Genomic DNA, 20,821 nt, shown 5'->3' with positions numbered 1-20,821 from the left:
TCTTGTTATTATTTGTATTTTAATTTTCTAATAATTCAACTTGATTTGATTTAACATAAATTTTCTCTACCTCTGAAACTTTGAACCAAAATTAACCGATCGTCTAAAATTTTGGTTGTTATAGGGATTCTTCATTAAAGATCAAGATTACAATTGCCGCGCCCTTAAACTTGACTTGTAGAGATGGAACAACAATCTCAACAATTTAATCAAGAACAGCTCTTGGCGCAAGCATTCCAAACTCTCCACCGAGTGTAAATCCATTATCGAACATCTTACCTCACCCAATCAAAGCCCTGCCACTCCTACTCCTTCCGCTGCCCAATCCGATGGCGGCGGTGATGCCACGGCACCTACGTTCTCAGCTGGAGTCCTCCTAGACCTCTCTTTGTCCGATTCCCAGCTCATTCTGAGTCCTCTCATCAACGCCGCCAACTCCGACCACCTCAAGATCGCCGAGCCCGCCGTCGATGCTGTTCAGAAGCTCATCGCGCATGGCTAACTCCACGGCGAGTCCGACCCACTGGAGGACCCGACGCCAAGTTGTTATCGAGATTGATTGAATCCGTATGCAAATGCCATGATTTGGACCCGACCCCACTGGAGGACGGCGTCGTTAAAGTGTGGACCTCATCGGAAACAGCCAACAATATAGCTGAAAGAATTTCCAGCGGTGCAAATCACGATTTGATCAAACAGCCAGCAATGTGACGCAACTTTCAAGGCCTTTTTTCAACTTTCAGCTTATTAGGCAATGGTGCACGCTACTTCAGGGACACTTCTCTTTTTGGCTTTTTCAAAGCAATCAACGGTGAAAGAGTTTGAAGGCAATTTTGTTTGAAGGCAATCAATGATGAAAGGATTGGTATATGAATTAGACCGGTCGGTTAGTTTTGGTTCAAAGTTTCAGAAGGTAGAGAAAACTTGTGTTAAATCAAACCAAATTGAATTATTAGAAAATTAAAGTGCAAATAATAACAGGACATTTGGCGCAATATTAGAGGTGACATTGGATTGGCATAGAAAATATGTCACCGAGGATCCCAAGTGAAAAAGTACTACTAGTTTCTTAGTGAAAAATGGAAAAGTAATAGGTCAAGGTAATGTGAACATGTAAGCAAAAATATGTTGAACTTAAAATTCCTAGAGATTTGGTGCTACTTGTTTGTTCTATTACTTATTCTTTGACAAGTTACAATAATGACGTTTATTATGTGATAGCTACTCTCACAAAGTATAAATTATATACTGACGATATATAAACTATCACCATTAGATGTATGGGAACTAATTTGAATTTCACTGCATGTAAGATTAACTCATAATAAATAATTTTATCAAAAATTCATGAGTGACTGGTATTGACGGTTGCATCAATTTTACAAAAATATAGAGAGGATTACTATTATAACAATATTAGAACAACCATAAGTCTCCGCTCCATAAGTCTTTCCCTTACATAGACCAATATTACTAAAAAAAAATTAGTTCCAAATGAATATTATGCGTTCATTCTTATGTAGCAAAAGTAATCAAAACTCTTAATTTGTTTCAAAATTCTTATCTTTTTCAAAAAGTAGAAGATAATAGGAAAGGCTTCAAAATTACAAAGGAACAATGTGAAGGAAAAAAGGAAAGAAAATCTATAGAAATTCAAGGGGGATTCCAATAGTAAGACAAAATTAATATATTTTAAAATTGTAAAAGACAATTTTGGTTTCTTAATATGTTACCTAATAAATATACTAAATGGAGGTTATTGCGCATTCACCTGCGTGGAGAATAGAGTAGAATATAGATAAAAAGTGACGATTGACAAAAAAAAAAAAATTTGCGAGGAGGGCGCCACCTTTGACCTAATCCGATTGTTTAATGCCGGTTGTGATCTGGACAAGTACGGGCTGTTGTACAGAAGCTGAAGATGTAGGGCTCCTTAGCAGCACTGGGCCTTTTTACAAAACCACCAGTACGGCTCCTGCAATCGTTGTTAATCTCCCAATTATCTTAGCCTGGCTCCTCAAGCTTTTCATTTCAAGCTTTTCCATCCTGATCGTGACTAGTGCTGCATACGAATCAAGCTGTTCAACTTGAGTTCAGTTAACATCGAATTCGAGTTAAGTTCGAGCTCGAGATCGAATTCGAATTTAAAAATATTTAAATCGTTGATTTTATATATATATATATATATATAATTTTAATAAAAAAATTACATATGTATTCCTAAAATTTTATTATTTATTAAGAAAAATTACTATTTTATTTATTTTTTTAAAAATAAATAATTATTTATTTTATTTTTTTAAACTCGAGCTTGACTCAAATTTGAAGTCGAGTTGGAATTCGAATTTTACATTGAGAGTTCGTCGAACTTGAGTTCAAATTCGAATTTGATAAAATTAAATCAAGACTTGCCTCAATTAGACCAAAACTCGAATCGACTCGATTCGGCTTGTTTGCAGTCCTTTGATGACAAGAAACATTAGTCTAAGTTCTTTAATTGGTACAAGAATGTTGAGTATTTACATTTCAATAGTAATTGTCAAATTTTTGTGATTGATTAATTATTTTTTTCTTATTATAACCACTAACCACTTTCATCAATTCTTTTTAAAAGTATTTTCTATTTTGTTTTAAATGTAGTTTGCCACTATTTCGAACCTCATTCTACCAAATAGCCCTAAATCAAAAGTATCAATAATAGGATGGGCAAATTAATGTAAAAAGATTTAGAAATATATCTACCAAAAAAAAAAAAAAGTCCCACATGTTGCAATTTTATATGTATACTGGTTTTTGCACGTGGAAGTTCCCATCAATTTTCTTTATTCTTAAGATTAATGAATCTTTAGACTTTCAATCCTGAATTATATTTTTTAGAGGGTGTGCCTATAAAGTATAAGTGCAATCATATTATTATGCCAAATTTCTCCAAACCAACTAGTATTGCATCCCTTTCTTGGTAGCTCGACAGAAAAACTATTGATGTCTTATAATACAATATAAGATGCTTATTAAGATTCCTACTGTATAAACGTCACAAGGTACATGAATCAAACGTATAATGCGGAATTATAATTATAATCTAACTATGAATGATTAACAGGTAATGCAGTTGGACAATTTATGGTGACCAACAATCGTATATGGATAAAAAAATAGTAAAACTTGTTTGAAATGGTTAATCATTTGGTGACCTTTAATGATGCTAATCCCAAGGGTTACCATTAATTAACGGGTTGACATCACAAGGGTTCCACGTCCTTTGCAGTTTGCAATATTGAGCATTGAGAAAAGTGCGTGCGAATTGGAATGTAGATGATATGATTCGTCATTTGACCTAATTCTCAAATTCAGGATCTCTCTACTTACGCTTTCTCTTGTATAATCCAATTTATTTCTCTCCCAATTGGAACTTGTGTATTACCAGCACATCATTCTAATTTGTAAGAGAAATGTATTATTATGTGTCACAACTCAATGACAACTCAATTTTACTTCACCAAAGTATTATGCTATTGCATGGAGTAAGTGTAATTGGCTACAATTGAGTGAAAATATAACCCCCAATGATGTACGAAATGAAGACCAAAGCTGAAGATAGAGTCCCCACCATTGTCAGTCGAAGCTGCTACAAGCTTTAATCTGACAGCAAGTCAAATTTTCCAAAAATACTTTCCCTGAAGTAAAGTGGATCAATGTGCAGATTTGATGGTAAAGGAAAAAGCAAGGAGGACAACAAGAAGACGACTTGTCTTGTTTTCGGTCCTGCATCTTTTGATAGGGAATTATGTATTGATGATGCCAGAGGAGTCACATTTCCGCTAATGGTTGTACAAGATTTTAATTAGCTAACTTATTCTCCTTTTCTTACCCAAAAAAAAAAAAGTCATAAACTTGCACTAAGATCTCGCTCATCACGCAGCGGATGCCCTAGAATTTATAAAATACCTTAGATTCCCTGATCTTGCACAGCTATTTTACCATATAACTCCTGATCTTATGTAGAAAAAAAAATCTTAAATTCTATTTCTGTTATCAAGTAGTAGCTGTTTCTTGATAGCTCCTTTTTTTTTTTCTTTTTTAATTTTTAGCGTAGGAGATATAATTGCATTGGTTTCAAGAATGTAAAAGGGACGAAGTTAAGGAAAAACAAACGAAATTTAAGAAATTTCAAGTGGTGCAATTGTGAGAAAAGGTTGAGGGGGGAAATTGCCCACCCTCACTTGAATGTTGTTCGACCATGGCCTGTAAAATTTGCTCTTGAAATGTTTCTTTTTCTTTTAGAAAAATTTACCTGATAAATATACCAAAGGGAGCCTAATACATATTTAGCAGCAAGGAGGGCACCACCTTTGACCCAATCTGATTGTTGGGTGCCGGTTATAATCGTTCCTACTGCTGGCTGTTGTGCAAAAGCAAAACCTAAAGATGGGGATGCAGGACTCTTTATCAGCATCGGGCCTTTGTACAGAACCACCAGTAAGGCTCCTGCAATCGTTACTACACTCCCCATTATCTTCGCTTGGCTACTAAAGCTTTTTATTTTTAGCTTTTCCATCCTGTTCATGACATGAAACCTTGCTCTAGTTGGCTAATGTATAAAAGTACATTTATTTTTTTTTACAATATTCTTCATCTATAATGTGCAAATTAAAAAGGCAAGAGTGTGTACTGAAGGATTGAGTTGTGATTGAGGCTGGAAAACTTTAGTTAAGAATAATACTATACTATTTTTATGTGACATAATTTACTTGAAATAAAAAAGTGATCACGAAAACGAGGAAATAGTTTTAAATGTTTAAAGAGTATAATAAAACATTTTTGTAAAGGCCTATCCAAATGCACCAGGCCATAGGTCACGGATTAAATCATTAAACAACTTCACTGTAGAAATCAATTGTTATTAATTCTTGCTTGCTCCAAAACAAGTGTCAGTGACAAATTGTTATTGACATTAAAATGAAAATAAAAGAGGACCTTAAGAGCACTGCCAGGACAAACGTCGTAGCTGGTGTAAGGTTGGTCATGGCGGAAGCAAGTGTTGGTGTGCTAAACCCGATTCCTTTGTATCCAAGATATTGAGCAAGAAAACTGAAATGTCAAATCCAGAACAAAAGTTTGATGAACTCTTTTAGAAGAAACAGACAGATAAGTGAATATTATCATGGTTGACATCAGAAAGGTCGATATATATGTGTATATATATATACCCAACAATCCCGAGGAAGAAAAATCTAGCAAGGAGACCAAAAGTAAGTGGAGGAAGCTGAGATTTCCTGTCAAGATTTGAAAAATATATGTGTGATAAATAGTATGAGTTACTAGGTTACTTATATGGGAAGAGGGAAATTAAGAAGGGTTGTGATTTAGATTACCTGTGGAAGAAGAAGCAAAGAGGGAGAAGAAGAAGAGCTGAAATTCCAGAGGAATATAACATGAAAATGTGATGATTCAAACCCTTCAAGGTGGCTGCTTTGAAGATGGCGCTCAAACCAACATCGATGCACTCGACCGTAACCATTGCTGTGAAAGGAAACACCTCTCCATGACAACATCTTTCTCCCCGGCTAACCATCTTCCTTTCTTTCCTTAAGTGCAAATATGAATTACGTACTGGAACTATTTATCATATACTTCTGAAGCTTTATTAGTGCATTTCATCTTTTTGGTTATTAGAAACTCCAATGAAGGACTCTCCCATCTTTTCAGATCTGTAATATCCTTTCTTCAGCTATATTCTTTGATATCTGTGCATGTTTGATGATGTAATTTCTCCCATTAGTGTGGATTTTAATGAAATTATGATATTTTATCAAAAAATTTTTTTTGTTGTGATACTATTGCAACAAAGCACTAGATATTGGACTTAACATGTGGAGACAATAAAATATCTTATTTTATAAATTTTATAAACACTTTTTTTTATAAAATATCATAATTTCTTTAAAATTTGCATAATTTCACTAAAATCTGCACTAATGACAGAAATTACATCATCAAATAAACACAGATATCAAAGAATAGATCTGAAAAAATGATACTCCAGATCTAAAGAATAATAAAAATTACATTGTAAAACTCCAAATTTAAAAAATACGATAAAATAATTGTAGTTCTACGAACATCTGTGCATGCTTCCAATTGCCAGATCTGTTGATTAATTGTTTCAAGTCCAGATATTATGGTAAGATTTGCCGAATAGATCCAAAAAATTTCAAATCTGATAATCAAAATCTGAAAAAACTCAGATATAATAAAAGAAAAATGAAAAAAATTATCAAAAACTCTCAGAATCCCTAAGAGAGAATAAAACTCTCACTGAAAAATTTAGGAGAGGAAAAAACTCTCACTCGATAATCCTAAGGAGAGAAGAAACTCTCATTAGAAAATCTTAGAAGAGATTTTATTCACACAAATGAAAAGAAACTATAGAAAGGGATCCTCTCACGGGAAAGATAAGAAAAATCTAATCTCGCTCCCATGAGAGAATTGAAGGGAGTTTTAGTTAGACAGTTTTTTTAGAGAGAAGAAAGAGAGGAGGAGGAGAGAAGGAAGATTGAAAACTAGGTGGCAGCATAAAACACGTTAATTACGAATTATCACTGCACAGAAGCATAAAAAACAGTTGGGATCCTCTATGCCACTATTCGGTGCCAAATCCAGTGCCAAACCCACTTATCACGTGATTGTAGAAGAAATTTAAATAAAGAACACATTACAAATAAATAAACAGGAAACTTGGCATAAATATAGAAGTGGCAATGAATTGTCACTAGAAAAGTGGCATAAAATATATTTTTATTTTTTTATAATATATTTATATAAATATTATATATTTATATAAATTATATATAATATAAATATGTAATTATACATTTATATAAATATTATATATTGTATAATATATATTTAATAAATACATAATATATATTATACATTTATATAAATGTACATTTATACATAATATATATATTTATGTATATTTATAATATACATTTATATTATGTATTATATAATATTATACATTTATATTAATATACATAATATTAATTATACATTTCTACATAATATTAATATATTTATACATTTATATTTATTATATTAATACATTTATACATAATATTAATTTATATTTATAATATATTAATTTATACATTTATGTAATATTCATTTATAATTTATACATTTATAAATATATTTATATTATGTATTATATATAATATAATACATTTATATATTTTTATATAAATATATTTATTTGTAAATATTTATAAATATATTATAAATGCCTAAATGTTATATTGTTATAAAAATATAAAAATTAGAAATTATAAAAATACTTGAAAATATGTTTTAAAAATATATTTAAAAATAATCCATAAAATATTTACAGTAAAAGTTTTTCATGTAGTTTTTGAAAAACAACCCCAAAAATAACTAATCCAAACGGACTTGTATTTGAAAAATGAAATGCTACAGTGCTGGTGTTGAAAAATAATCTTAAAAACAGCTAATCCAAGTCAAATTACAAAAAGTATTCAACGGCTTGCTTTAAAAATTCTACGGTCCTCACGCTAGACATACGCTGTCGTTTAAGGGTCAGCAGAGTAAAACTAGTTTTTCGGCTACTTGCTGTCTGTGCCGACAATTTGTCCTCATCCCTTTTGAACAATGAGCTAAGAACCCTGTAGCTCAAGCAGCAAATTTCTGCACTCCAACTTTCGGTTTAGCAGACCGCCAACAACTGCCTACTTGAACTTCTGCATTGTGTGGGACAGAACAAGTGACCGGGAACTGCAATATTGGTCTCTTCCCCAGATGTGGAGTTCGGCTGCAGCAGAGAATAATCGCGGGCTGAGCTACAGAAATCGGACAGACGCTGCTACGGCCAACCCATCGACGAGGAGGCGGTGTCCAAACCAAAAAGAAGACTTCATCAGCTTTCAAGGTTCCTTACCCTTGTCACGGTGAAGAAGCCGAAGCACAAGAAGCCTTTCGCTGCTCAACTTCGAGTAATTGCAGGTTAGTCAAGCAATTACTTTGGGGCTAATCGTACAGATGAGGGCTACAGTGTCATGATTTTTTAAGTTCTTTAAAATGAAACTAGTTTCGAATGCTGAATGAGAAACTGGCCTGCTAGAACAATCTGCGGTGAGTCTAGATTTTCATTGTTTGGAAGAGCTGATGATGCAAACGATTAATTTTAATTGGCTATGAACAGCAGCCAATTTTGCTGTAGTTGCTGCTTCTTTTCGGTTATCAATGCTGGTTGCTGAAATTACTCAAAAGCGAACTATTACATCAGCGTGTGTGTCTGGGACGAACTTGACACCTACTAACATTTATAATTGAGGTCGGTTGACAATCTGCTACAATTCGGGAGTTGAAATTATACTCCTACTGCAGGGGATTAAATATGCCTTGCTGCTGATTTTGAAATTGTTTTGTTTAATATGCATAAAGTCTTGCGTTGACACTTGAGTTAATATGAAATCTTTATCTAGGAAATTTGTTTTTTCCAATGTCGTAGGATTCCCGTATAGCTACTACTCTGACTTGTAAGGCCAAAATGAGCACGCTGGCTGCTTGTTCAGCAGTGTCATGTGTTTTGTTGCCACAATTTCATTGCGGGTTGTGTTTATTTTCGAAGACCGAATTCAATGCTGTTGTCCAAGACCCTAGCTGTTCATTCTGTTGAGCTGATGCTGTGTTCCTTCAAAATTGAACCAACTGTGATTTGGAATGCATGGCTGTAGTTGCACTTCAGCTATGCTGTCCGAATTTTAGATATGTCAGCAGTTAGTGAATCTTATGTGTGCTTCCTGCAACTCTGCTTGCTTCTTGCTTATGCTTTTGTTGCTGGTTTTGCCCGTGCTTAGTGAATCCAAACGTGCTTCTGCTTGCTTATTGTTTAACCTCGCATTATTACTGCTTGCTTGGCCTTTATTACTGCTACTTGCAGAGATAAGATTCACTCTGGTTGTTCCACTGTTTCGAAGAAACCTTTGAACTTGTTTTTTAGCTCCCCTCCTTAACTATTGGTTTTAATTTCGTTACTGGCAAGTTTGTTCACTAAATATGCTAAATGTCAGTTAACCAGGAGTGGCATTGAGACAGCTTGGTTTAACATTTTGGATCCTAAATGTGCAGGGTATCGGTTGGCAATTTGCATACTTTTAATTGATAGCTGCGGGATGGATAATCAGGGGCACATTCAGGGTGGACACCTGGATGACGAGACGGACGATATTGATCTCGACAACATCCTTATAGCGGTTGTACTACTAGGTCTCATGTTCTTTGACCCACGCTTTAGTCGTGTTCAAAGGAGAAGAAGAGTCCGAGATAGTGCGCTATCGGGGAGAGATTATGTAGTTGAGCTGATAAATGGATATGAGGACAGAATTATTGAAAACATGCGCTTGGATGTTCCCCAGTTCCTGCTACTCTGCGATCTATTAGTTCAGCGTGGTTACTGGCATGCATATCCTTCTCAAAGGGTGGGAGTTCATGAGTCTGTTGCTTTAACGCTAATGTGCTTGAGCCATGATGAGCGGCACCGGATTCTAGCCAAGCGCTTCCAGCATTCAACGGAGACGATCGACCGACATGTTCGTCGTGTCTTACGAGGTCTGGTTCGACTCGGTCGTGATCTCGTCAGGCCAAGAAACTTTGATAACACTCATCCCAGAATTTTGAATAATGCATTGTTCATGCCATGGTTCCGGGTATGTAACAAGGAAATTGACTCCTACTGCTCTTATTTCTTAAGCGCTTACTTTCATGATTTTAAAAATCCCCGAAAATCTATATAGGACTGTGTTGGAGCCTTAGATGGGACCCAAGTCTCCGCTTGGTGCAGAGCAGAGATTAGAGAGAGGTACAGAAATCGGTATGGTGACTTATCCCAATATGTACTTGCAGCCTGCGATCATGATATGCGATTTGTCTATGTTCGGGTTGATTGGGAGGATAGTGCCCATAACGCTCGAATTCTTCAAAACACTCTGCTAGATCCAAATTTGGGCTTTCCCATGCCACCTCTCGGTATGTAATGATAGTCTATTTAATGACTTATTGTTGATGAAACTCACTTAGCAGTTACGGCATTACCAAAAAGTTGCTGCAAATATTTAGTAATCATTTGTCAGGTTGTTCCTCTATAGGTATAAGTACACTGAGTTCCATTGTATTTTGTGATGGACAGGGAAATACTATGCGGTAGATGCTACTTACACTAACATGCCAGGGTTTATGGCACCGTTTAGGGGTGCACAGGGCACGCATCATGAGCGTGCAGCTAAAGCTCTATTCAATAGGCGGCATGCATCGGTTAGAAATATTATTGAGCGGACATTTGGAGTTCTTAAGAAGCGTTTTCCAATACTCAAAGGTCCAATGCAAAACTATCTAATTGCAACACAAAATAATATAGTGCTTGCATGTTGTACTTTGCACAATTTCATGCGCGATTATGTGCCGAATGATGAGTACTTCAATGAAGAAGCACTCCAAGGAGCCTTTGCAGATGCACACATAGCAGGGCATCAAGTGCATCAGGGCCAATCCATTAATATGTTGCAGCAGGGCATAGATAATTGGAACGAAGATCGGCAGGCAATTGCGGCTCACATGTATCTCAATGCGCATAACTAGCTACTACTGTAAGGCCTTGATCCGATTTGTCGAACAAGGCACAAGTTTATTAGTTTTCAATTTGATTTGACGTTTTATTTTGGCAAGCGTTTTGAATTAGGGAACCAATTGTGTTGCTATGGTTGCTTCCGTGAATATGCACTTATATTTGGACTACTTGGAAAATGTTTTAACCGTGTTTTATCAGTTCAATACTGACAGTTGGAATGCTTTATCAATGATATTGTACCAGCAAGATGTTCGCAACTTCATTTCCCAACTCCGTTCAGGGTATTCATCAGTGTGATAGTTATTAGCTATGAACCATTGCTTTTGGAAGACTCAAAATAAGCTATGCTGTGTTTAATATCCGCATTTGCAATCTAAAATTTGACGACATCTTGGCTGATTTGTGGCGTAGACATAACCATATGCATATGCAAATTAAATAAAAAAAGTGTAGGTGTTTTTCAAAAACACTTCAATATAAACGCTTGTATTTTTAAAAAACAAAGAGTTTTTCAAAAACAACAATTCAAATGACAATAGTAGTTTTTCAAAAATTGCTACAGTGCAATTCTATAGCAATTTTTGGAAAACTCCTCAAAAAACAGGGGATCCAAACGCAGATTTTTTGAAAAGAAAAAAACTGTTTTTAAAAAATCAAAATCAGAATCCAGAAAAGCAAGTATATTGTAAATTCTGATTTTGTCTTTTCCAGCTTTATAAAAGTCAAAGGAGTTGAAAATATCATATTGCAAATTTTCTAGAATTTTAGGGATAATTTCACAAACCTCCCCCGAGGTTTATAACAATTTCACTCGGCTCCCCTCAGGTTTTACAAATTACACTGACCTTCCTTATCACATTAAAATGACTATAAGGACCTTCACTTAATAAATAATTCATAGTATAATGAAATGAAATTTAAAAAAAAAGAAAAAGAAATCTGACTTTTTCGGCTATCCTGTTTACAAGTTACAGTCAACAACGATTCTCTTTCACTTACTGTCACTCTGTTTCATCCATCAACCCCTTCCTCTTATAACTCACTCTCAAATTACCACCAACCATTGCCTATAACTGCAGCCAATCACACTACAAATGATCCCTCAAACTCTACTCTATATTCCTATTCCTCCTATCTTCTCTTTGAAATTGCCAAATCACAAGTTTAGACATCGAGGGATCAGATTTAATGGTTGAAGTAAAATCTGATTTCATGATCAAACTAAAAGGAGAAGAAGAGGCACACAATAATAATGCAATCATTGGCCAAAAGAGGAAGAGGGATTGAAATTGATAAATTTGCTAATTTGTCTATCATCCATCCAAAAAGCTTTTTAAGGTGTTAATAAGTATATTTATATTTCTGTTTATACTTTACAATTGTTGATTGTGGTTTCGCTATGGAGATAGAGTTTCTTCTCTATATTTAAGACATTAACATGTTTGGAGATTTGATGGTAGGCTCGATTAGTGTGTTTTGAGAAGGTGTGGGGCATTGGGTTTGAAGTTTGAGGTGTGATTAGTTGTAAATAGAATTTTGGTTTTTGGCAAAATGAATTTCTTGAAGACCTCTATAGTTGTAATGATGTCTTTCCTTCTCTTAAACTTGATTAATCCTATCCATGCCTAAATCTTCCCTAAAGATTTTCTTCAAGGCCATAATGTGGCTCATGTAGTAGGAGTTGGGCTACTTATATGGAACCGAACCATGGCATCCTATGTTGAAAATTATACAAACACAAGAGCGGTTGATTGTGAGTTTGACCATTCCATGGAACCATATGGTAAGAATATTTCTAAAGGATGGAACGAATCTTCAGAATTGAATGCATGTTTTGGGAGAAGCAATTTTATGACTATGATGATGGAATTGCTTGGATTTAGAATTTGGAATTAGACTATTTGTTAGGCTAGTTTGTTAGTATAGTGGGTTTGGTTGAGATATGGAAGAAAGTAATTGGCAAAATAATTTTTGTACAAAAAGGGTAGTTTAGGATTTTTGAGAAAAATATAGTTTTTTGGGCCTATATTGTTATATAAACAGTAAAAGCAAGGGAGGTAGGTGTAATTTAATAAAATGGGCAAATTACATTTTACCCCCTTGTGGTTTTGGCAAAAACCACATAACCCCCCTATGATTGTAAAAGCTATACATAAACCCTCTGTAATTTGGGTTAAAGTGTCAAATAAACGGAAAACATACATCGTGACGATTCGTGTCTTACACGCGCTTGTACTACTGGTAACAGTAAGAAACGTTCCCATATTACCCTTGACCACTTTAACGGATCCAATAAAGCCTAGATCTGTGCTCCTTATCTCTTTCAATGACGGCAATGGATATGGCTCTGTTGATGGTAATGGTGGTGGTTATGGGGCTGGAAGCGGAGGCAGCAATGACGGCAGTGGATTTGGCTCTGTAGGTGGTAATGGTGGTGGGTCGGATCGGGTGGAGGTGGTGGTCCAGGCAGTAAATATGGTCAAAATGGCGGCGGTAATGGTGATGGATGGAATGGTGGTAGCTATGGTCCTGGTGCAAGCAGCAGGCAAGGGAGTTGGGACAGCAGCTATGGCTACGGCAGGGGCTGGTGCAGGGGCCCTGGCTTAAGATATGGCAGCAGTAGTACTGGTCATGGCAGCGAAGGTAACAATGGAGAAGGGCAGTATGGAATCACTGGTGGGGGCCTAGACAGGGACAATCAGCAGCTCCCATACAGCATGAAACCATGACTAGAGCTCTTGTTTCAGAAATGGCTTTTTTTGGTAGTTGACCAACGGAAAAGCATGGGAGAAAGAAAGATGCAGAAACCGGAATCCTATCTCTTGAAGAGAGGTGCAGAAAGCTCTCCCTTTGACTCTGGTGGGCCTTCCACCACTTTGACTGTTGCGGACGCGGTTCCTCTCGTTGTGAAGAAAGAAGTAATGAAAGGAAAGGGAAGCCCCGGCCGTGTTCGTTGTTGCCTTTTTTGTATTTATATTAGGGTAATTTGGACATTTCGCCCACAAATCGTTACGATAGGTAGTTTCCGTCTATTTGACACTTCAACCCAAACCACAGAGGATTTATGTATAGCTTTTAAAATCATGAGGGGGTTACGTGGTTTTTGCGAAAACCACAAGAGGGTAAAATGTAATTTACCCTAATAAAATTGATAGGAGATCTCTACAATTGTCAGAAACCTTAGGGGAGGTTTTTGAAATTATCCCAGAATTTTAAGTTAAAAACAAGTCCAAGATATCAGTCAAAAACAAGCCTTTAGTGGTCGAAGTACAAACAAGCCCCAAATTCAGAGAGCGGGCAAAGTTTAAACCTCCTTATATTGTGTAATTGTCAATTTTTTGTAATTGGTTTATTTAGTTTTTCTTATTGTAACCATGTTTCATAAAAAAAAAATTTGTAACCATGTTTCATCAATATTTTTTAAAGAGCATTTTCTATTGCGTTTTTCGTGCAATTGATATGAACGGATACCCATGGTTCAACCTTGTCCTACGAGATACCCGTCAACAAGTAGCTGTTGATGGAAGGAGCAACTTAGATCCACAAACGTAGGCTATGGATCTTTTGTTATACACTAATGTATAACATTCATATTACACAATTTTATATGTTGACACGTGTTCTTTTCAAAAGTTAAATCTAATTAAAAATATTATTATGATAGTTTAAGAAGTATAGGTATCAATACATTAGAATGTGTAACATAGAAGTTATACCCTAATGCGTAACAGGAGATCCATTGTCATAAATATAGGTTAGGTTGGATCAACCAAATCCTTTAAAGTATCCTTTAAAGTAAGAGCACCCGACCTGCACGATCCTTAGAAATACATTTATAAGAACAATAAAGTTGCACATTAAAAAAATTTAATAAAATGAAGTTGCACATATGTTGTAGGTTTATATGTATACTGCTTTTGCACACAAAAGTTCCCATCAATTTTCCTAAAAAAATAATGATTCAGCCTCTAAATCGTGAATTAAATTCTTGGACGGCGTGCCTAAAAACTACTAGTGTTATCAGAATATGCAAATTTCTCCAAGACACCTAGTATCATATCCTATGTCTGGTAGCTTGTCAGAAATGTTATGCTTATTAATTCGCTGTCAAATGACAACCATTGGATTCGCCGTGCATCTAACGTGCTAGGTCTGGTTGGGGCGCTAGACCGGGCCGGAGTGGGGATTAGTCGGGCCGCCTTTACGGACTTGACCCGGACACCCCACTCCGTCGACAAAAAAAAAAAAAAAAAAAAGACAACCATTGGAGCCAAGAAACATAAGATGCTTGTCAAGATTCGCACTGCATAAACGTCACATGGAACGTGAATTAAAAGTGTAACTATTGCAGGTGGACAGAAATGAAATTTAAATGAGATACATTCATAGGTGGTGCAGGTAAACAAAATAATTAATGGTAGCCAGTCATCGAATGTGGATATAAAATAGTACTAGCTTGAATATTAAACTTCTTTCAAGGGTGTTTTTTTTTTTTTTAACATACTTCTTTCAAGGTTATGGTATCGAACTAACCATCCTATCAAATGAAGTTTTCTCCTTTCACAGGTAGATCCCCCAAGGAAGTTCATTTGTTCATGGGGAGGGGTTTCACTGGGTGAAATACGCAAGGATAGACCAATTAATCTGTTGAATGATTGCCTTCCTCTGGCCAAAAATAAGAGTGATTTGCTTTTCAACCTTTAAGTTGATTTTGGACCTTCTCAGGATAAAATTGAAATGATCTTTGGATGATCTCGAATTAAAGAAAGGAAATTCCAGATACTTGCCAAGGTATTTGGGGGAGAAGAGAATTCTGGGGATTTATCTACATTGATCGTGAGGCCAGACCCATAGCTAAAGTCATTATGAGCTTGATAGACTGAATGGATTTTCTATCAGCAAAGTTGAATGTACACACTTTTCTATCAATGGAAAAGGTCTAAATAATTACAGTTATCAAATTCTGTTTAATTTTGTAATAAATTATTATTTAGCTTGACTTGTTTACAACAGTTTACCATAATTATCTTTACTTTCTCCTTGGTAAATGCGGTGTAGATACATCTTCGTGATTTTGTTGGTTTCAAGTCCATCTTGAAGCTTTTTTTTTTTGGGCGGGCGGGGGGAGCTTCAGGAATAAACTAATTGCTACTTTCTCTTCTTATTCTATCTCCATCATTTCTTTCTGACAACGCCAAGTCTTTAGAATCTTCACTTATCGATTAGCTTTGGGTACCAGATGACCCCCGACGGACCAGCCTAATACTTCTTGCTACAAGTATCTTTACAATTCTATGGTGCTTTTGTGGTCGGCTCCCTTCGTCCTAATGCTCCCAAAAAAAAAAAAAAAAATCCCTTCGGCCTAATATAATAGGCATTTTTTAGAACCCAACTTTGTATACAAACAAGCAATTATTGTGGTTAGATAAGGTTGCTGTAGGCGAATTTGCAATATAAATCTCAGATTCAAATTTTGGGATATATTGGCGTTCGTAAAACTTACTTTTCAATGCTACAATAGGTGGGATAGCAATATTTAGCGTTTACTTTCAAAACGCATCTCTTATGTTGAGATACCAAATTAAGAAGTAAAAACTGGCATTAGCAAAGAGATAAATAGAGGATAAAAACCACAACTATAGCGAAAACACGAGAAAACCAACAAATTACATAGTTTTAACTATCCAGCCGATGTATTTAAAAACTAAGAGCAAAACTTCTAGAGTCAATTTTTCAAGCTTGTATCTTTGAATACATTTCTACAAGTTTGTAGTACAACATTGTTCTACAAATTCAAATACCATTTATGTGCTTAATATTTAAGAAAAAAAAAAAGTATTCATAAACTAGCACCAAGGTCGCGCTCATGGCGCGGGGTTTGCCCCTAGTAGTACATACATAAAAAAATTCCTAGATTCCTGGATCTTCTCAGTTAGCACATGTTAGTAGTCAGCAAATTATAAAATATATTGCATTAGGCTTAAAATGTGAAAAGAATTAATTCCATGGAATGGAGCACATACAATATTAATTTTACACGCACAGCTGTCGTGAAAATACACAAAAGCTATCAACATGGTTGCCCAAGATCTCAAGAAATCTCCTTTTTTTGACCCCAAGAAATCACCTTTTTTTAAATCCCATTAGGAATCTCAAAAAATCTCTAAACAAGTCAAAAAGTAGGAGTAGACAACCAGTTCGCAAAGTAAATGCATTTGATTATTCAAGTAGTTAAGGGCTCACGTCCTTCATTTCTTGAATCATCGTACTGCTCTAATAATGGAGCATTTGCGCTTGAGGATGCCACAAACTTCCCTTCAGGTGATCTCTCTCCATTAACTTCTTGAGCTTTTGCCCATATCAACATGTAAAACCCAAAAGATATGATCAAGGATCCGATCAAGCTGCAATTTGAGTAAATATTATTCCAAAATAGTTGATATGAAACCTTAAACATATGATAAGTATGTATGTATAGGTGGAGATGGGATTTTGTATATATGACTGTATTCGCTGGATATATTTATTTAAGATTTAATGTACACTTAAATACCTTGTTGATCTCATACGTTGAGTTAGTACAAATGAACAAGGCCATATTAGTATACATCAAATAATATTTTAAGTACAGTAACCGTATAATCGTAACAAATTCCATGCATACTTACACTGAGTGCATAAGTAAGTAATATGTTTTTCTTGATCGTATTCAACAGATACGTACCTTCCAATGTAGAAGTTATCGCCAAGAAAAATGAATCCCATCACTGCAGCAATGGCTATCGATAACGGCCTAAATAAAGCTACATATACAGGTCCCTTTACATGTAAGCACCGGGTCTGAACAAGAATTCCGAAGCCTGATCCCATTACACCCTAGAAAAATAAAAATTATTGAGTGAATCAACTATATTTGAATTGCATTCTAACTAGCTATATGGACAGTTGATTGTGAATTTGATTAGCAAGCTGCTTATATTCTAGTCTGGAATTCTAGTGAAATAAATTAGGTGTACGTGCTTACTGCATACACCACTGAGTACAACCGCACGTCAGGTTTCAGTATATTCCATGCACTTGAATTTGGTACCCCGATTAAACAAACCGGTATTGCCAGGATCGCGCATGATAGGTTGTAGAAGAAAACCACAACTAGTTCTGCCGGGTAATCCACGATAGCGTTGGTCTGAAAATAGTGGAGTGAAGATCCTAAAGTTAGGAAGAGTAAGTACAAAACTAAGGCAATAATTCCAAATATAATATATAGGTCTAATAAAAAACAGCATGGCAGTTACATCCATTTTTACAATATGGTAAAGAGTCTTAGGATATTAACAGTGTCGTAGCAACCATACAACTAAGTGTTTTCAACAATATATAATGCAGTACTAGCCAATGAGTTTCCAAATGAAGCCTATATATTCATTCTTATGCAGGAAAAGTCTTGAAAATTAGTATTTTTATTTCATTTTATTTTTTTGGTCTAATGAGAGACTCCAACTCTTACAAGGGGAAGGAAAAAATGCAAGTGTTTGAAAGTGAAATGAGTTATCTCGTGGTTACTTGGCTAACGTCCCTAACAATTAAATTGAGTCTCGAGGACTTCTCATTTTGTTTCATGTGGTACTTTTTTTTTCTTGTCGTTCTAATACCACCTTTAAAAGTAGGGGACAATTGCAAAGGCTTCAAGAATTTACGGGGGCAATGGTGAAGGAAAAAAGAAGTTTCAGAAATTCAAGGGGGTGCAATTGTTGAACAAAATTAATAAATTTCAAAGTTTTAAAAGACAAATTTTGACACGGCCCTAAAGATGGCTCAGCTTGAGATCGCAGTTGCTTGAATCCTATAAAACCTTTTTTTCCTTTCTCTTATTTTTTTCATCTCGGTTTCTCCAAACCATTGTCGAAATTTGATAGTCTAACGGCAAATTCAGACACCATTCGTAGTTTTCTACAATCCTTTACCTGATAGATATACCAAACGGAGGCTATCATATAGTCGGCAGCGAGAAGCGCACCACCTTTGATCCAATCCGATTGCTCAGCCCCAGTGGTGACATTGACCAGTGCTGGCTGTTGTGCAAAAACAGAAGCTGAAGATGTAGGGCTCCTCATCTGAACAGGGCCTTTGTACAGAACCACCACTAGGGCTCCTGCAATCGTTATTACACTCCCCATTACCTTAACTTGGCTGCTCAAGCTTTTGACTTTTAGCTTTTCCATCCTGTTCATGACATGCACTATTGGTCTAGTTCATCTATAATTTGTAAAACCAAAAGAAAGGAAAAAAAAAAGAGAGAGACATTGAAGCCTTGAGTTGCGTACTAAACCATATCATGTTATTCAACGAGCACTCGTTAGGTGTCACCTCAAATTTAGTCTTCGTTAGAGAATTGAAGTGAGGAGAATTAATAAGTTGAGCATGTGTTTCAAAAGGTAATTAGCTGTATGGCACTAGTTAGAAAAATCTATAACGGCGGATTAAATCATTTAGGACTTTAATGTCGGAAATCAGTTTTTATGTCCTGCTTGCTCCAAAGCAGGCATGATGAGTGTTGACAATAGTTAAGCCAAAAAAAAAAATAAATAAATAAAAAAGGACCTTAGGAGCACTGCCAGGATAAAAGTGCAAGCTGGGGTAAGGTTGGACATGGCAGAAGCCAGTGTTGGAGTACTGTACTCGATTCCTTTGCTTCCAAGAAATTGACCTAGAAAGCTGAAACAATATTGATTCCAAGGTAAAAGAATATAATCATGATTCATATCAGAGAGCTTGACATACATGTGTGTGTATCTGTATATACCCGAGAATCCCGAGGAAGAAAAATCTAGCAAGGAGACCAAAAGACAACGGAGGAAGCCGAGATTTCCTGTCAAGATTTGCAAATAAAAAAAAATGAATAAGTTTAAATATACAGGAAGAGGGAAATCAAGAAGGCTTGTAATTGAGATTACCTGTGGAAGAAGAAGCAAAGGGGGAGGAGGATAAGAGCTGAAAGCCCATTGGAATATAACATGAAGACACGATAATTCAAACCCTTCAAGGTGGCTGCTTTGAAGATGGTGCTCAAGCCAACACTGACACACTCGACCGTAACCATTGCCGTGAAAGGAAACACCTCTCCATAGCAGCATCTTTCTTTCCAGTTCGCCATCTTGTTTTCTTTCCTTCTCTGAAACATGAAAATACTACTTCTTCATGTATTTTGTGGTACAGCTCAGTTTCCCTCCGAGCACGCCGTACTTGAAACTGTAGAAAAATATAAATCAACCTAGTGTTAATTAATTTGTTAGGTTGTGGCCACGTGTCATTGATCTATTGATTAATACAATAAGTTGTATGGGTTACTAAAATTGGCCACATGGGATCCATCCTGTAATGTTAGTAGTAGTTGTAGGCATATTAGCACTACTACGTGGTGGGGTTCCTATCAGGGGTTGTGGATTGTATTTTTTTTTTTTTGTGTATGTCTATGAATTATTTTTTTTTTTGTTGTAGTTGTTCATTATAAATTTTATATAATTTAATGGAAGCAGTGTTGGTTTTTGTGTGATTTTGTGTTGAATTTTTATTAGTTTGGGGGCTATTTTTATGGTTTGGTTTGTCGGTTTGGTGTGCATTTAATTAAGTAGTGTATATTTGTTGGAAATTAATTTTTTTTTGTATTGTGTATTCAGCGTGAAGTTTGTAAAATATTTTGTTAGAGTTTTATTTGCTATTTTTTTCATTAAATGTAGTGGTAATTACAATGTATATAATATTTTTTTGTCTTGGTTATATGTAAATAGGCTTTTGGTTGCTTCGAGGATGTTACTGTTTATCTTGTGATAAACAAGGCGTTGTTTGTCTTTTGGATGGACTTGGCAGTGTTTGTTTTTGAGCTCTAGGTATGTGTGGTAGGTATCCGTAGTTGCAGCATCAAATGATTGATCAATGGAATTATTGGTCTCTCGTTTGTCTTGGTTTTGATTTGTAATTTTAATGGTTTTGTTTGTCTGTTTTGTTGAGTGTTTGTATTATATATTTAATGGCTTTTGTGATTGATATATAATATATTGTGAAGATAATATGATTATTGAAATTTGTGATTAACAATTAACATAATGTGATCTAAGTATGTGTATAGGTTTTTCATGAGCAAGTTCTAAATTCTTCAATGAGACTGGGAGTAAAGGT

The 20,821-nt window shown here is 35.5% G+C and overlaps 3 protein-coding genes across 3 annotated transcripts; 1 reads left to right on the top strand and 2 right to left on the bottom strand.

Moving 5' to 3' along the window:
• Positions 1-376: 376 nt before the first annotated feature.
• LOC140011274 (WAT1-related protein At5g40240-like) lies at positions 377-5,575 on the bottom strand. The gene is made up of 5 exons (XM_072060050.1): positions 5,376-5,575; positions 5,211-5,276; positions 4,978-5,091; positions 4,295-4,559; positions 377-523 (listed from the first exon to the last, which is right to left on the bottom strand). The coding sequence occupies exons 1-5, from the start codon at positions 5,573-5,575 to the stop codon at positions 377-379; spliced, it is 792 nt and encodes a 263-aa protein (XP_071916151.1).
• Positions 5,576-7,657: 2,082 nt separating this feature from the next.
• On the top strand, positions 7,658-10,902 carry LOC113702352 (uncharacterized). The gene is made up of 4 exons (XM_027223516.2): positions 7,658-8,022; positions 9,151-9,728; positions 9,816-10,047; positions 10,208-10,902. Exons 2-4 carry the CDS (start codon positions 9,195-9,197, stop codon positions 10,654-10,656), a joined length of 1,215 nt encoding a protein of 404 aa, XP_027079317.1. The 5' UTR covers positions 7,658-8,022; positions 9,151-9,194; the 3' UTR covers positions 10,657-10,902.
• A 5,731-nt stretch (positions 10,903-16,633) lies between these two features.
• LOC113702406 (WAT1-related protein At5g40240-like) lies at positions 16,634-19,867 on the bottom strand. Its single transcript, XM_027223601.2, has 7 exons — positions 19,600-19,867; positions 19,449-19,514; positions 19,247-19,360; positions 18,610-18,868; positions 17,670-17,831; positions 17,370-17,521; positions 16,634-17,049 (listed from the first exon to the last, which is right to left on the bottom strand). Exons 1-7 carry the CDS (start codon positions 19,824-19,826, stop codon positions 16,869-16,871), a joined length of 1,161 nt encoding a protein of 386 aa, XP_027079402.1. The 5' UTR covers positions 19,827-19,867; the 3' UTR covers positions 16,634-16,868.
• Positions 19,868-20,821: the final 954 nt, after the last annotated feature.

The sequence above is a fragment of the Coffea arabica genome, chromosome 7e, assembly GCF_036785885.1.
Source record: "Coffea arabica cultivar ET-39 chromosome 7e, Coffea Arabica ET-39 HiFi, whole genome shotgun sequence".
Classification (NCBI taxonomy): domain Eukaryota; kingdom Viridiplantae; phylum Streptophyta; class Magnoliopsida; order Gentianales; family Rubiaceae; genus Coffea; species Coffea arabica.
This window is presented reverse-complemented; position numbering and strand designations above follow the sequence as displayed.

Excerpts from the sequence above, each read along its gene's own strand:
- LOC140011274 (XM_072060050.1), bottom strand. The coding sequence starts at position 5,575 with ATGGTTAGCCGGGGAGAAAGATGTTGTCATGGAGAGGTGTTTCCTTTC. Across the intron at positions 5,277-5,375 it reads CTTTGCTTCTTCTTCCACAG|GAAATCTCAGCTTCCTCCAC; the intron begins GTAATCTAAATC and ends AAATCTTGACAG. Across the intron at positions 4,560-4,977 it reads GTCCTGGCAGTGCTCTTAAG|GATGGAAAAGCTAAAAATAA; the intron begins GTCCTCTTTTAT and ends TGTCATGAACAG.
- LOC113702352 (XM_027223516.2), top strand. The coding sequence starts at position 9,195 with ATGGATAATCAGGGGCACATTCAGGGTGGACACCTGGATGACGAGACG. Across the intron at positions 9,729-9,815 it reads TGTTCATGCCATGGTTCCGG|GACTGTGTTGGAGCCTTAGA; the intron begins GTATGTAACAAG and ends AAATCTATATAG. Across the intron at positions 10,048-10,207 it reads CTTTCCCATGCCACCTCTCG|GGAAATACTATGCGGTAGAT; the intron begins GTATGTAATGAT and ends TGTGATGGACAG.
- LOC113702406 (XM_027223601.2), bottom strand. The coding sequence starts at position 19,826 with ATGTTTCAGAGAAGGAAAGAAAACAAGATGGCGAACTGGAAAGAAAGA. Across the intron at positions 18,869-19,246 it reads ATCCTGGCAGTGCTCCTAAG|GATGGAAAAGCTAAAAGTCA; the intron begins GTCCTTTTTTAT and ends TGTCATGAACAG. Across the intron at positions 17,832-18,609 it reads CCGTTTGGTATATCTATCAG|ACCAACGCTATCGTGGATTA; the intron begins GTAAAGGATTGT and ends CACTATTTTCAG.